The following is a 15,342-nucleotide window of genomic DNA, read 5'->3' as shown; positions in this document are numbered from 1 at the left end:
TGCTGATTTATAATTAAAAATGTAGTTTTATGATTCGCAGTGTAAAAATAAACCATAAAATACTTTTAATGGTAAAGAATTTTATGAAGGGTTATGTATGAAAGCGGTAAATTAATCAATAGGAAGGGCTATTAGACATATTGGAGATTTTGCATGTATTATATTAGTTGATGATAGGTTTTTATAATAAAAAAATATATAAAGATTATCTAAATGGGTTAGAGATAAAGTTTAAAAAGTGGATTATTTGGAAGATTGTGAAGATTTAATATAATAATTTTTTATTAAACTTTGAAGATATTTTTTTTTTTGATTAAAATAATTTATGTAAATATTAAATTCTTTTTATTTAAAAAAAAAAAAAAAAAGATAATGAAAAAATATATGAATTTAAATTAAGTTTTTGTTTTTATTTTATGTTTAGAAAGTAATTATTTAAGTTATTAAATTTATTTTCTTGAATACTATTATGAAAAAGATAATTATTTTTAATTAAATACTATAGTATTATTATAATTCATTATTTATTAGCTATTTTATTTGCTTTCGTAAACTAGTTATTTAAGAGCTTCATTAACAGATGCAGGATAAATAAAGTAAAAAAATTGAAATAAAACGAAAACAAATATAAATATATATATATAAAAAAATAAATGTATATTTATTTATTATATAAATATTAAAATTAATATTAATATTATAATATTAAATATATATAGATATACATTTTTTTATTATATATAAATTATATTTATACATTATATTATAAGATAAAATATAACCCCTCCATAAATATTGATTTATTAAAATTAAATTTCTTTTTGTTAAAAATGCATTTAAAAATAATGGAAGCCCCCTAGAGCTCATCATTGTAAAATTTGCTAAAAATGCGTTTTTCGAATGGATCATCATTGTAAATGGATTAATAATTGTTTAGGGTTTAGAAATAAGAAATATTTTATACTTTTTCTTATATATTCGATTATTTTTGGAATTTTGAGTTTATTTTTTTTAGTTATTAATACTTTTTTTTAATTTATCTATCACATTTATAGTATTTAACAAATATTTAATTTGTTTAATATTATAAATGCAATCGTAATTTTTTTTTTAGTTTATAATAATATTAAATTAGATTTTTTTAAATTGCTTATTATAATTTTATTTCTTGCAATTTGCTTACGAATATTTAATTGATTAATATGTATCTATTATTCATAATTAAAGTAGTGTTGAATATAAAAAAGGTTTATGTGGAAAACCTGATAATTTATTTAATAATTTAAAATAAATATTTGGAAATCAAATTATACAATGGCCATTACCTTTGAAACCATTGCTGAGAAATAATTTATTGGAACTTGCTTATTCTATATAAGATTTAGAAAATATTTATGACTAAAATATAGGGTTTATTGAAGATTATTTTAATGATAGTAAAGATGAAAATTATTTCGAGTTTTAAAAATATAAAATATAAAATTGAAGATGTATATTTAATTTTGATAATTTTTATTAATTAATTAAGAAAAAATAAATATATAAAATACAAAATTTATAATTTTATAAATAAATCAATATAAATGTAATTTTTTTAAGTTATTAATAACATTATTATAAAAATTATAAATATAATTTTTGAAATTGAAAATATAAATATAAAAATGAAAAAAATTAAAATAAAATATATTTTATGTTCTTATTAATATTAATATTAATATTTATATTTGTATTAATTATATATTTAAATTTTTATTTATATTTATATTAAAAATATATACCTATATTTATAATTTAAAAATTCTATTAATATAATTATTATCATTTAAATTGTAATATATTAATAAAATTTCTAAAATATATAAATAGTTATTGTTTTGAAAACTTATCATTACATTACATTTCATTTTAAAATAAAATAAATATTATTTTAATATTTTTTTATTTTTTTAAAAAATTAAAATAACTAAATTAAATAATTTTTACAATTAATAAAAAATGAGCAATAACATTTTCATAACCATAAATGAAATATAAGAAAGAATTCAATTATATTAAAATAATTTAAAAATTGATGAATAAATATTATAGTAATATTAGTTAGTTACCTAAATCGTAAAAATTAATTAAATATTTGAAATATTACGTGAAATATAATCTGAATTATAAGATTATAAATATTTTTTAGAAGAACTAAAATAAAATGAAACTAAATAAACATAATATTAAATAAAATAAATAGAAATTGAAAACTTTAATGCTTTTAAATTAAAATATAATAAAATATAATAAAAAGTTTTAAAAATATACACATAAATCCCATAATTATAAGAAATAGCAAATAAATATTCAAAATAAATAATTTCTACAATTTCTTGTATATCTTCAAATTTAGATATTTCTTCGAATTCTTCTTAAAGAAGTGATTAATTATAAAAATAAAAATAAAAAAAAATTGATGATAGTATTAAAACCTAATTAATTAATCTTAAATAAGAGGTTGAGTAAATAAAAAAGGAAATCGATATTCATGAACATATATAGTATGAGTAGGATTTAGAAAAATTAAAAAGTAGCAATTTATAAATTTAATTTGATTATACAATTCTTAAATAATAAAATACATAGATTATTCATAATATCTAAGATTTGTATTAATAAGCTTAAGAAACGGTACTTAAAAATGAAAATTTGTTAAAAAATTTTGCTTAAGAATAGTTTTTTATCCCTTAGATTAATAAATATAGTACTTCTATGAATTCTAATTATTAAAATTAAAGCAAAATTTCCTTAATTAAAAAAAATTAAAGTTAATTTGCTAACTTTAATGATTTATCAGATTGGGCTAAATAATGTTTAGATTGAAAATTATTTTTTATTTATATAAAAAATTAAATTTACATATAATTATTACCAAAAAAAAAAAAAAAAAAAAAAAAAAACTGAAAAAAAATTACTTACTTTTTATAAAATAAAAATTATTTTAAAATAAAAAAAATATCTTAAATAATACAAAAATAAAAATTATTTTATTTTAATAAATAAATAAAAAATAAAAAAAAATGTTATCTAGAATCTCCAAATAAAACATAAAAAATTTAATTTTATAAAAAAAATAATCAATAATTAGTATATAAAAATTAACAAACAAAATCAATTAAGAATCCTTTGAATAAAACCCAGAATAATTATCGGATATAAAATTAGAATCTTTTGCTTTAAAAATGCAATATTTATAAGAAAAGCACGAAATCCGATAAAAATTAAAAGAAAAATACTTAAGAAAAATGAAAATTTCCTCTATAAATTCAAAACTACCTTTTAAAGATATCCTCCGATCTTTCATAGCATCTAATACTTTAGGTTTTGATTAATAAATAACAGCCGAAGCTTTCTATTATATAGCATCTACATATAAGAGTATGGGTATAGACCCAAGGCATTATTATGATTACAATGTAATTTCATATATATAAAATAAATTAATTTTTATATATATATATATATATATATATATCTATATATATATATTTAAATAAAAAGATGGATTAATTAAAATAATCATGGAGATTTTAAGAACTTATAAATGATTTTAAATATGGTTTGAAGGATGGAGTAGTTTTTTCACCTGAAAAAATATAAAAATGTATTCGTTCTTTAAGATTATTAGATTATAATGATATTTCTTTATTATTATTATCACTTAAAAAAGTAAGAAAAAAAAAAAAAAAGTTTTTTTTATTCAATCAAAAAAATACAAAATAGATTGAAAGATAAATTAGTAATATAGATAATAATTTTCAAATAGATATGAATAATCTCTTAAATAATAATCCTTGTTTACATAAGCCTTTATATTATAATAATAAGCCTTTAGATTTAATTTAAATTCTTTAAAATAATTAATTTAAAAAAACATTAAAATAAGTTATGTTAAAATACTAGAATGAAATAGAAGAACAAGAAAAAAAACAAAAAGAAAATGAAGAAGATCATTAATAAATAATAAAATTATAAAAAAAAGAATAAGAAATAATAGAAGATGAAGAATTAGAAGATACTTATATATTTGAAGAAGTTGAAATTATAGCAAAAAAAATGGAAAAATAAGTTAAAAAAGCAACATCTGCTTTAAAAAAAATAATCACTTCAGTAATGGAAATTAGAAAAAATTATATAAAATTAATAAAAGCATAAGAAGATAATGAAAAAGTAAATAAAAATGCAATGACTAATTTAGATTTACTCAATTTAGAAGAATTAATGTTAGATTCTAATTTAATATCAATTAATGAAATTAAAAATCCATGTATTAAATAAATACAATGGAAAATATAAATAAATATATATTATTATAAAAAATTAGAATTAATATTAGATCAAGATAAAAATATATAATAAATAAGTGATATAGTAGAAAAAATTATTACTTAATAAAATGAAAATTTTCTTCCTTTTTTTGAAAGCTTAATATAATAAAAAATCATTGATTTAGAAAATAGATAGAGTGAAGAATTAAATAAAAAAAATATAGACATAAAACTAGCTGAAGAATATTCTCATTTAGAATATTCTGAAGCGTTATTAGAAATAGCAAAATATGCTAATCATAAAGGAAAATAATATACTGGAGAAACTTTTTTAAATGAAAAATGGGCAGATTTTTTCAAAAAAAATGTAGAAGGGCAATTAGAATATGAATATGATGAAATAGATAGAATTTATTTTAAATAATTTGTTTATGCACATTAATAGATTAAATAAATGTAAGATATAATTTTGAATTCACTATAAAATATTTAAGACCCAAATGTATATGCTAATTATGCTGATGCATATAACAAAATAGGTATTATAAAAAATATATTTATAAATATATTTAAATAATATTTATATATAAATAAATATTTATATAAATATATATATATATATTTAAAACATTTACGTTTTTAATTTTATTTTTATATATTTTATTTTTATATTTTATATTATTAATATAAGGTCTTATATAAACTGCTGATAAATTTATCTAAAAAATTAATATTGAAAGTTTAGACTAATTGAGTACTGATAAATTAATATCTGTACTTAAAATATATGTTTAATTTCCTTAAAAATACTTACATTTAACTTAAAAAATACTTTAACGCTGCGAAAATGAATCTTTATAATTATCTGATTTAATTGATTTTGCCTTTTATTCAATTTTCTATGATAAAATAAGTTTATAGACTATTTAAAAACTATAAAAACATCTTTAAACATAAACTTATATGATCGAAAATCCTCTATTAAATTTTGTTAATGAATATTTATAGTTAGAAAATATTCATTTAGGATATAATGGAAGTGGTGCTAGATTATTTGGTTTTAATTTGTTTTCCAAAAATCCCATAAAAGATGAAATAGTATAATTAGTTGGAAAAAAAGAAAATCTTTAAAATATTAATATTAAAGAAATTTAGCCTGATTTCTTAACTTTAGCTTATGATAATTAGCAAAATATTGTCCAAAAATGCATATTTATTACTTCTTCAGATTTTGGTTATTTAGATTCAGGCGAAAACAGCGTCGAATATAATGTATTAGAGAAACTCATGAAAAAAAGACTCTAAAATGTTCAAGTTGAATTCATTAATGTCTTAAATTATATGCATTTAGATTAAAATGGGACTCTTATGATTAATTAAAATAAAGAGAAATTCCATAAACTAATTAAATTAACCAGAAGCAATATATACTAAGACTTAATTGATGATTTAGTCATATTATCTTAAAAGATCGACAACTAAAGTTTTAAAATGACCTATATAAAGGAGAAGTTTTTACAAATAATACACTTAACATATGGTAGAAAATTCCTATAAGTCTCTTTAAGTGATTTAATGCATGTAAAATATTTACTTTATAGCCTATCTTTAGATTATAAGGAAGTTTTATAAGAAAACGAAAAAAAAAATCTAGATGAAGAAACATAAAAGTTATTCAAAAAAACCTTCCTTTAATTACTAAAAGACCACTCATTGAAAAAACTAAATATTTCACAATAAAAAGAATAAATTGAATTTTGTGCTTCGTAAAAATGGATTGGAAAAAGACTATCAATAGACTTAATTTCAGAAAAATAATAAATTAATAATAATAAAGAAAATAATAATAATTTAGATATTTTTTTTAATTATGCTTTTTTAAATGAATAAAACTATATTGATTTTCCTTAATGGAAAGAATTGTTAACTAATTAATATGGGATTTCTAATATTTGCTAATTATCTCATACTCAAAATGTTTTAAGTGCTACAGTAGCTTCAGCATGTAATTTAGGAAGCACTAGTGCTTTTAATATTCCTAAAAAAAAAGAGATTAGATCATAAATTAGACCTTCTGAGGTTTAGAAAACATTGAAATATTCAATTAATTGGGAAAAGGAGTATTTTATGAATGATAAAACTTAATTACTATATAATGGGGAGAATTCTAATATTAGTGAAGAAACTATGTATGTAGCTAATTTATTAAATTTTAATTATGAGTTGAAAAAATAAATGAATAATACATAAATAATATAACTATTGAATTAGTTTGAGTTCATAGATGTTATTATTTAAAATCATCTTAATTAAAATAGTAATTAATAATAGGAAAATCTTAAATATGCACCAAAGGATCCTCATAAATATTTTTAATATATAGAAAATAAAAATCAAACTGCTTCTCTATTCTGTTAGTAGTATTTAGAGTATTTTTCTAAGAAGGCTTACTAAAAAAATCAAATTCTTTAATTAGCTCATGCTAACTTTGTAAAAATTAAAGAAATATTTAAAAAATATTAATAAGGTAATAGATATATTTATATTTTAGTTTTTATTAAATTTATTTTTTATAAATTATTAGGCATTTATACAAGACAATAGTTTGAATTAATAAAAAACACTTTTCTAAAAATAACTTTTGAAGTATCTTTAGAAATTTAATGAAGAAAATACTAAATTAGATATTCTTTTATAAGGATAAAGTAAAAACTTAAAATAATTATTATTTATATATTTACTTTAACTTTAACTTTTTCTTTTTTTTTTTTTAATTAACAAATACAGCAAATATATATATTGATGTTTAGTTTGATTAAAAATAATTATTTTAAGATAAATTATTTATTAAATATGATTTAGAAAAAGATCGCGTAAATAAAACAATATATTAATAATATATTTATTTATAATAAAAATCTTTAGGACTATATAATATCAAATAAAGATCTTTCTTAATGTTTAAAAATAAAAAGAATCCGTGCCGAATAAAAACTTATAAAGACTAACATATTATCAAAATTAGCCTAAAATAAACTATTAAAAGATTCAGAAATCAAATACTTAAAATAATGGTAAGAAAACACTTTAATAACTCCTGAAAATCCCACAAACCTAACTTTTGGTTAATTATCTTAATAAGATAAGGATACGTTAAATAACTTCAAATTTAGTTGTTTATAAGAATTTTAAGATATGTAAGTAAACGATTTAGTGTTTGAATTTGTATAATTTTTCGATTCTGCGATTATTAATAGCACTGAAGTACATTTAAGGGCTAACAAAGAATTTAAAGAATGGGGTATTGCGCCTGAATTAATAAGCAAATAAACATTAAATACTAAAAACAATTAAATTATTACTTTAATTGAATAAGAAGTATGGAGAGAAGGATAAAAATTATCTGACTACGAAATGGAAAATACACTTAAAATTTTAAAAGTCTTACAAGAAGAAGGATATAATGAAAAAATAATGACCTAGTAAGAAGATAAACTTAGAAAATAAGCATTAGAAGCCATAAACGAATGTGATAATAGATTTGATTTATTTTTAAATTGTAAAAAAAAAAATCATATATAATTTATTAAAATAAAAATATAAATATTATATATATATATTAATTTTTAAGGGCTTTAAAGTAGAGATAATGAAAAAAATACAATTATATAAGATAATGATAAAGATTATAAAGATTTATGGAAAAAAATATTCCTTTAAGATTACGAATAAACTACAGAGGATTAAATACATGTATTTATTCATAATTTAGTTTAAAGACTTTTTGTACTTTCTAAATATCCTCCAGCTAAATTTTCTTTGTTTTTAACTAAAATACTTACTCATAAAAATATTAATATTATAGATAAAAATGTAAATATCATAAAATTATATATTATTTTTATATTTATTATAAAAAAAAGATACTTATTTGCTTACTTGAGGTATTTAAATATAAACCTTATTTAAATAGTAAAGAACTAGTTGATTTTGTATAAAATATATAATAAATACATATAAAATCTAACTTTTCGTAAATATAAGAAAATGGAGAGTACTCATCTAGTTAAATTGTTTAAAAAGTTCTAGATTATTTTAAGTGAAAAAGATAAAATAGGAATATTTTAATAAATATAAAAAAATTATTTAAAAAATTAAATATATATATAAATACAAAAAAAATATATTAAATATTTGTTTGTTTATTTAAATAAAGATAAAAATAAGTTTATTATAATAATTAATTATTAAGTATATATATATACATTCATATATATATATATATATATATATATATATATATATATATATATATATTATATATATATATTAATTTATGTATTTAATTTATATACTAAAAAACAAATTCTTTAAATCATTTAAAAATATTTATAATCAAAAAAATTAAGATAATACAAAAATATAAAATAAAAAAAATTATGATTTCTTTTATTTATATATTAAATTGTTATTAATTTATATATATATATTTATATTTATTTATTTTCAGAAAATAATTTTATAATAATTTTTTTTTTTTTCTATTTCAAGCTATAATATCTTCATTTTATAATACTTTATCAATATTTTATTATTATTCTTACTTTTATGATTAATTTTCATTAAGTTATTAAGGAATATCCTCTTAATCTTTATTATTTTGATTTACATTATTTTTACTTTATTTTTCAATACTTTCTACTTTATTATTTTCATCTTTTTAAACTTCAATATTTTCTTCTTTTTCTTATTTATTAATATTTATTTATTCTTTAATATTTTCTACTTTTTCTTAAACATTTTCCACTTATTCTTAAACAACTTCAGTTTTTTCATCTATAACTATTTAAACACTTTCTTATTTTTATTATTCAGCTGCTTTTATTTCAGAAGCTTATTATTATTAATTAACATTTTTTTAATTGTTTTTCTAAATAAAAAAAATAATAAAATTAAATTAAATTAAAAATAAATTTTAATTTACCATCATACCAGCAAACATTTCACCCATTTAACCGAAAGAACTTTCTGGGATATTTTCATCGAAAATTTTATCAACAGCACTTTCGAATTCAGGATTAGCCATAATAGTTTCCATAGACTTTCTATGCTTGAGTTCTAAAGTAGCCATTTTCATACTGAATTATTAATCTTACATATTATATTTTTAAGTAGCATATTGCAATATTTTAGTTGACGGATCATCAAAATCATCTAAACCATATTATTAAAGAATTTCATTTCTTATTAAAAATTAAAAATAATCATATATATATGTATATATATTTTACTTAATATCTTCTAATTTTAATGATGACATTTACTAAATAATACGAGGATCATTTAAATTTAATTAACCATGTTATTATTTCATTTCTAGAAATTTCTATTACATAGATTTTGTAGTTTATCTCATAATTTTTTCTATAATTTCGAGAAGTTTCTATGAAGTCAAAAATTCGGGAATTTCGGTTTTAGCATCAGGTGGATATCCTAAAACTGCTTAATCGAACATCTTTTTTAGTTCTTCTTATATTTCTTATATTTATCTTTTTTTTTTTTTTTTCAAAAATTAATAAATAAATAAAATTTTATTTTACTTATCATTTTTATATGTATTTTCGCAATTCCATTAAAAGATTTCTTATGTAATTCCATTTTTTTAATAGGCTTTATTTTCACTATTGGCTATTTCTTAAGTAATTGCAGCTTTTTTTATAAAAAATTAATTATATATATTTTTATGTTCTTTTTTTTTTATTTACGGTATGAGTAAATAAATTCTTTCATGTCAAAATTTAATTTTCCTCCAGCTTATTATTTTATTTATTAGACCATCATTGAAATTTAAAGAGCTGAAGCAAATAACTCCTTCTTTAAAGATTTTAAAGTCTTCATCATGACTTCTTTTGTAAGAGTTTATTAACCACTAACTGAACTAGAATTACATGAATTTAAAGATTTATTTTAATTATATTTATCAAAGAAATAATAAGATAATGCACCAAAGGCAGCTAAAGAACCTGTAATTATAGTAGCTTTTTTAAGATTTTACATTATTTTTTTATAATTTAGAAAAATTATTTATTAAAGGTTTTATAATTTTAACTTTTTTAATTTAAGATTATGAAAAAAATAAAATTTTTATATCTAAAAAAAGAAAAAAAAAGAAAAGTCTATTTTTAAAAAAATATATATAAATTAAAAAAAAAATATTTATAAAAATAAAAATTAAAATAAAATTAAATAGATAAAAATATAAATAATTAAATAAATAAATAAATATATTAATTAATATAAAAGGAAAACTCATTCATTATCTTTTGGTTTACAATTTCTTAATTTTTCGGGAATATCCTTTTAATAATCTGAAGCTTTTTCCATTAAAGCTTCTTTTCTTAATTTAAGAACTTCCTACCTATATTCATCACATTAAATTCTTATATTTTCAGCAAATTAAATAATTTTTTATTTAAAAGAAATTATCCATTAATTATTTAAATTAAAAAAGCTTTACAATTAATCTGTTTTTAAAAGTCCAGTTAATAATTATTCATTAGTTCCTTATTCTGGTTAAATTTATATATTGTCATCATTTGAAACTACGATAGTTTAATTTATTGTAATTAACTTTTTATAATAAATCTTAATTTTATTATATTTAAACAGTATTTTCCTATAATATTTACATACAGCAAATATATATAATAGAAGATAGAATTAAACTTTTTTTTAAGTGTTTTAATTTTTTGTAATAAGTTTAGATTTTTATTATTAATTTTAAGCATTCCAAGGTTATATAAGTATTTTTGTAATTAAATTTTTTATAAAAATATATATTATTATAATCATAATAAATGTTTATGAATTTTTATCCTAATCTATACCAATTAAATATAAAAATTTTTCATGAAATTAAATTCTCATTATTTCGAATTAAAAAAAAAACTAAAAATAAAAAAAATAAAAATAAAAAATAAATATATAAAAAAAATATATATGTAGAAAAAAAGATAAAATTATATATATATGTGATATAAATAAATTAAAAATAAATATAAATAAAAATATAAAAATATATAAATATATAAATATATATTTATATTTATTATATAAATTAGTAAATATATATATATAATTTATTTATCATTTATTTTATATTTTATAAATTATATTATTACTTCCTCGAATGCAATATAAGAATAATCATAAAAGTTTTCAGATACAAATTCTTTTATTTCATTTTAAAACTTTAATTTTACTTATATACTCATTTCTTCTACAATTAAATTACAATCTCTAATATACTCAGTAAATAATTATTCTTATTTCTTTTTTCCTAACTTTTTAATATTTGTTTCTGATATATCTTAATCTTATTTTGACGAATCTTTTAATTTTACAAATAATTTTTCGCAAGCATTTTAAAGCCAATTATAAATTTAATTTTCTTAATCTAATTTTCTATTTTTAATCGAAGAAATATAATTTTCTTTCATTTAATTTTATGTTAATTTTTATTCTTTCAAAAGTGTGAATATAAAATAAATAGCTCTGAAACATTTTTTTGCATTTTTAAGATTATTTTCATAATTAGCACTTTTAGGTTTTTTATCTCTTTATTTTTTATTTTTTTTATGTTTTAATTAACTTTAAGTTGTTTGATTATATTAGCTTTAATTATTTACGTTTGATTTACTTCTATTTTTATTGTATTCAAGTTTATCAGTTATAGATTTTAATGAGTTTATTGTATTATTACTACTATTTATATTTTTTTAAGAACTTTAGTAATTATTTTAAATTTAATTTTAGATATCTTTATCTTTTTATAATATATCTTTTAAGGCTTTTTCTTTTAGAGTTTAAAAAATAATTTTTTCAAGTTTATTTGATGTTAAATCTTCATTATAATTATTTTTTTATATATTTTATTATTAAAATTATTATTATTATTACAATTATTAAGACTAGTTTTTATTATTCATCATTAACATCATAAACATCATCATAGTTTCTGCTTATTTATTTTCTTAATAAATTAATTATTGATTATAATACTAGTTAATTGGTTAATTTTATAGTTAAGAAATTTCTTATTTTAATAATCTTAATTATCTACTTGTTTCCATTTCTCTTTGTAATTATTAAATTTTTAGTTATTATATAATATCATCTTAGTAGGAATTTACTTCTTTTTAGCTTAATTTTTATTATAAATTTTCCAAAAGTTTATTTTAATTATTTATTTATTCGTATATAACTTTTAGCATCTTTTTTTCTTTTTAAGGTTTTAGCTTTTCGTTTTTTTCTCGTTCTAATTTAAGCATATGTTAATTTTAATTTATCACATTTTAATATAAAAAGTCGTTTTAAAAATCATAATTCGGTTTAGATAATTTTGCTTAAGTATTTTTATATTAGTTATTATTATCTTATAAATTAATATATTAATTAGAAAAAATATTATTTAATTATTTTGATGTTTCTTAATTATTAAAATTATTTGCTAATAAACTACTTGCTGCATTTTAAAAAAGTGGATTTGAATATTTATTTAAATTATCAAAATTTTAATTTGAATAATAACTATTTTTTCGACTTTATTAAGTATTCGAATAAGAATTAAACATTTATTATAATTTAATATTTGAAACGAAATATTTTTTATTATAATTTATTTTAATAATTTTTATTTTATTTTTTTAATTATTTATAGTAAAAATTCTATTAATGTTATTTTTAATATAAATATATATTTAAAAAGTAAAAAAATATTTTTTTTATTTTTTTTATAATATATATAAATCTCAATATTTTATTTTAGATTAGTATTTACTAATAAAGTTTATTTAATCAATTATTTATTAACAAATCACATAAAAAAAAAAACTAAAAATTTGATTTAAAAATATAAAGAAAAAAAGTTATATAAATTTAAAAAATTAATTATTAAAAAAAAAATACTAATTATATTTATATATAATTATTAGAAAATATATATTTATTAAATATTACAAGATATTTTTATAATAAAACAAAATACAAAAATAAAAGGGATAAAAAAAAATATTTCTTATTTAAATTTAGGTAATTTAAAAAAAAATAATATGCAAATATAAATATATATGTATATATATATCTATATATATATAAATTTTATATTTATTTATAATTTTATTTATATATTCTTATTTCATTAATAGTCAGCTACTCCATAATCCATAGCAGGAGCCTATTTCTTTTCTTTAATATCTTTAGCCATTTTTAGTTTTTCTTTTATTTCATTAACAGCCTTTTTCATTCCGTTTTCTTCAAATATTTTAATTGCTTTTGATAAATACTTTTGTGCATCAAAATAATTTTAATTTAATATCATTACAGTACCAATTATTCTCATAGTTTTAGCAATTTAAACTGAATTTTCTCCGAAAACCTTATTTTCCATTTACTATAAATTTTGAAAAAAATTAGAATAAAATAAAAAAAAATAAAAATAAAAAAAAAAATACTTCTATTTCTTATAATTCATTTAATGCTTCTTAATGTTGATTATTTTTAAGTAAAATCATAGAAATTTATCTTTTTACTTTTATTACTTTTTTATCATTTTACCCATATATTTCTTTAAATAAAGTCTTAACCTTTAAAAATTAAAAGATATATATAAAAAATATTTATACTATATATATTTTTATATATATATTTATATATTAATATATAATTTTTTATAATATAACTTTTTATAGACTATCTATTTATTCATCTATTTTTTCATTTTTTTCTTAATAAGTACCCAAAACTTAATATAATTCCGCTACATATTCAGGGTTATTATATTCTAATTCAATTAAAAAATCGATAGCTCTAGTTTGATATTCAATAGCCTCATTATAATTATTTTAGAGGACATAAATTTTAGCCATGTCTACATAAACCATTGCACATTATTCACTTTTATATCCATAATGGTTTTCCGAGATTTACCAAACTTTTTACAAATATTCAAGTGATTTTTCATGTTCTTTTAATTTTACATAGCAATCACTTATAGCTTTTAAAGTTTATACTGACTAAACATCATCATTTCCTTTAACTTAAATTTAAATTTCGTTTGCCTTAGTTAATAATTCAAGTGCATCTTCGTAACTTTATATTTCCAAATAACATTTACCTAAATATGTCAAAATTTCAGAATGGTAAATTTTAGACTCTTTAACTTAGGAAAAAAGACTCCCATTTTTTTTTAAACTCATTGTTAAATGGTCTATTGCTTATTCATAACATTTATAATTTAAATAAGCGATTCCTAATTTAGTATGGGCTTCGACTAATTTAAATTAATTTTTATTATGTGTAAATACTAAAATCTATTTTTTATTTTTTTATTAATTTATATTTTTTTATATTATTTTTTACTTTAGCTAATGCTAATTAATGCATTCTTATATTTAAAATTTATTCCTCATTCTTATCTTTTATGAAACTGTCAAAAACTCTGATTTTCTCTTCTATTTCTTCACTTAATTAATCTGATATGTTTTAATTTTTATTATTATTATTATCATCTTAACCACTATCATATTCATTTTAATTATTATTTTAATTATCTAAATTATAAATAAAAAATATACATATTATATAAATTTTTATAATTAACCATTATTATGATTTTCCTATGAATTTTATTATTAGTCGGGAATTTGCTATTGTTCTTAACTTACTTAATTATTATGATCATCATTGATATTGTCGTTTTCATTGTCATAATCGTTATGATCATCGTAATTATCATTTTCTTAGTCACTTTTGTTACTCATTTTATTTTTTATATATTAATATTTTTTTCTTTTTTTTTAATTTAAATTTTTTAAATAAATAAAATTACTTATTTAAAACAAAACAAAAAAAGTTGTATTAATTTTATTGTTTTGTTTGGGTATATAAATTTTTTTGTATATAAAATCTTATTTATTTTTAATTTACAAAAAAACTAAATTTTTATTAAAACTAAAATTAAAAATTTAATTAA

At 16.2% G+C, this 15,342-nt stretch overlaps 3 protein-coding genes across 3 annotated transcripts, besides 45 other annotated features; 1 reads left to right on the top strand and 2 right to left on the bottom strand. All coding sequences in view use genetic code 6, as the record gives it.

Moving 5' to 3' along the window:
- Positions 1-686: 686 nt before the first annotated feature.
- Positions 687-723: a microsatellite.
- Positions 724-1,613: 890 nt separating this feature from the next.
- Positions 1,614-1,671: a microsatellite.
- A 29-nt stretch (positions 1,672-1,700) lies between these two features.
- Positions 1,701-1,769: a microsatellite.
- Positions 1,714-1,757: a microsatellite.
- Positions 1,747-1,803: a microsatellite.
- Positions 1,804-2,196: 393 nt separating this feature from the next.
- Positions 2,197-2,240: a microsatellite.
- A 29-nt stretch (positions 2,241-2,269) lies between these two features.
- Positions 2,270-2,294: a microsatellite.
- A 621-nt stretch (positions 2,295-2,915) lies between these two features.
- Positions 2,916-2,942: a microsatellite.
- A 31-nt stretch (positions 2,943-2,973) lies between these two features.
- Positions 2,974-3,020: a microsatellite.
- Positions 3,021-3,165: 145 nt separating this feature from the next.
- IMG5_119100 (hypothetical protein) lies at positions 3,166-8,298 on the top strand (the record flags this gene model as incomplete). The annotated part of the gene is made up of 12 exons (XM_004034475.1): positions 3,166-3,458; positions 3,544-3,711; positions 3,766-4,309; positions 4,367-4,849; positions 5,002-5,891; positions 6,642-6,800; positions 6,895-7,015; positions 7,098-7,183; positions 7,236-7,869; positions 7,942-8,183; positions 8,234-8,254; positions 8,284-8,298. The coding sequence occupies exons 1-12, from the start codon at positions 3,225-3,227 to the stop codon at positions 8,296-8,298; spliced, it is 3,597 nt and encodes a 1,198-aa protein (XP_004034523.1). The 5' UTR covers positions 3,166-3,224.
- Positions 3,491-3,531: a microsatellite.
- Positions 4,837-4,929: a microsatellite.
- Positions 4,854-4,937: a microsatellite.
- Positions 4,860-4,932: a microsatellite.
- Positions 4,860-4,937: a microsatellite.
- Positions 4,862-4,932: a microsatellite.
- Positions 4,947-4,987: a microsatellite.
- Positions 4,948-4,989: a microsatellite.
- Positions 4,948-4,990: a microsatellite.
- Positions 4,953-4,982: a microsatellite.
- Positions 6,857-6,889: a microsatellite.
- Positions 8,299-8,562: 264 nt separating the features above from the next.
- Positions 8,563-8,640: a microsatellite.
- Positions 8,641-8,856: 216 nt separating this feature from the next.
- IMG5_119090 (hypothetical protein) lies at positions 8,857-10,260 on the bottom strand (the record flags this gene model as incomplete). The annotated part of the gene is made up of 5 exons (XM_004034474.1): positions 8,857-9,240; positions 9,295-9,553; positions 9,602-9,859; positions 9,911-10,019; positions 10,076-10,260. Coding segments are annotated over 5 exons (1,194 nt in total), but the record flags the coding sequence as incomplete, so codon positions are not given.
- Positions 9,011-9,056: a microsatellite.
- Positions 9,076-9,130: a microsatellite.
- Positions 10,261-10,492: 232 nt separating the features above from the next.
- Positions 10,493-10,552: a microsatellite.
- Positions 10,496-10,592: a microsatellite.
- Positions 10,497-10,585: a microsatellite.
- Positions 10,529-10,576: a microsatellite.
- Positions 10,539-10,601: a microsatellite.
- Positions 10,554-10,595: a microsatellite.
- A 646-nt stretch (positions 10,602-11,247) lies between the features above and the next one.
- Positions 11,248-11,302: a microsatellite.
- Positions 11,249-11,291: a microsatellite.
- Positions 11,251-11,311: a microsatellite.
- Positions 11,261-11,310: a microsatellite.
- Positions 11,282-11,321: a microsatellite.
- A 23-nt stretch (positions 11,322-11,344) lies between these two features.
- Positions 11,345-11,409: a microsatellite.
- Positions 11,366-11,447: a microsatellite.
- Positions 11,384-11,485: a microsatellite.
- Positions 11,387-11,454: a microsatellite.
- A 1,941-nt stretch (positions 11,486-13,426) lies between the features above and the next one.
- Positions 13,427-13,465: a microsatellite.
- Position 13,466: 1 nt separating this feature from the next.
- Positions 13,467-13,507: a microsatellite.
- On the bottom strand, positions 13,507-15,130 carry IMG5_119080 (hypothetical protein; the record flags this gene model as incomplete). Its single annotated transcript, XM_004034473.1, has 5 exons — positions 13,507-13,761; positions 13,823-13,954; positions 14,051-14,680; positions 14,730-14,920; positions 14,971-15,130. The coding sequence occupies 5 exons, from the start codon at positions 15,128-15,130 to the stop codon at positions 13,507-13,509; spliced, it is 1,368 nt and encodes a 455-aa protein (XP_004034521.1).
- Positions 13,774-13,819: a microsatellite.
- Positions 13,984-14,024: a microsatellite.
- Positions 14,029-14,058: a microsatellite.
- A 153-nt stretch (positions 15,131-15,283) lies between the features above and the next one.
- Positions 15,284-15,342: part of a microsatellite that runs on past the window's edge.
- Positions 15,284-15,342: part of a microsatellite that runs on past the window's edge.

This window comes from Ichthyophthirius multifiliis, assembly GCF_000220395.1.
Source record: "Ichthyophthirius multifiliis unplaced genomic scaffold scaff_1120509250957, whole genome shotgun sequence".
Classification (NCBI taxonomy): domain Eukaryota; phylum Ciliophora; class Oligohymenophorea; order Hymenostomatida; genus Ichthyophthirius; species Ichthyophthirius multifiliis.
The sequence above is the reverse complement of the archived record's forward strand: the minus strand, read 5'-3'. Positions and strand labels throughout refer to the sequence as shown.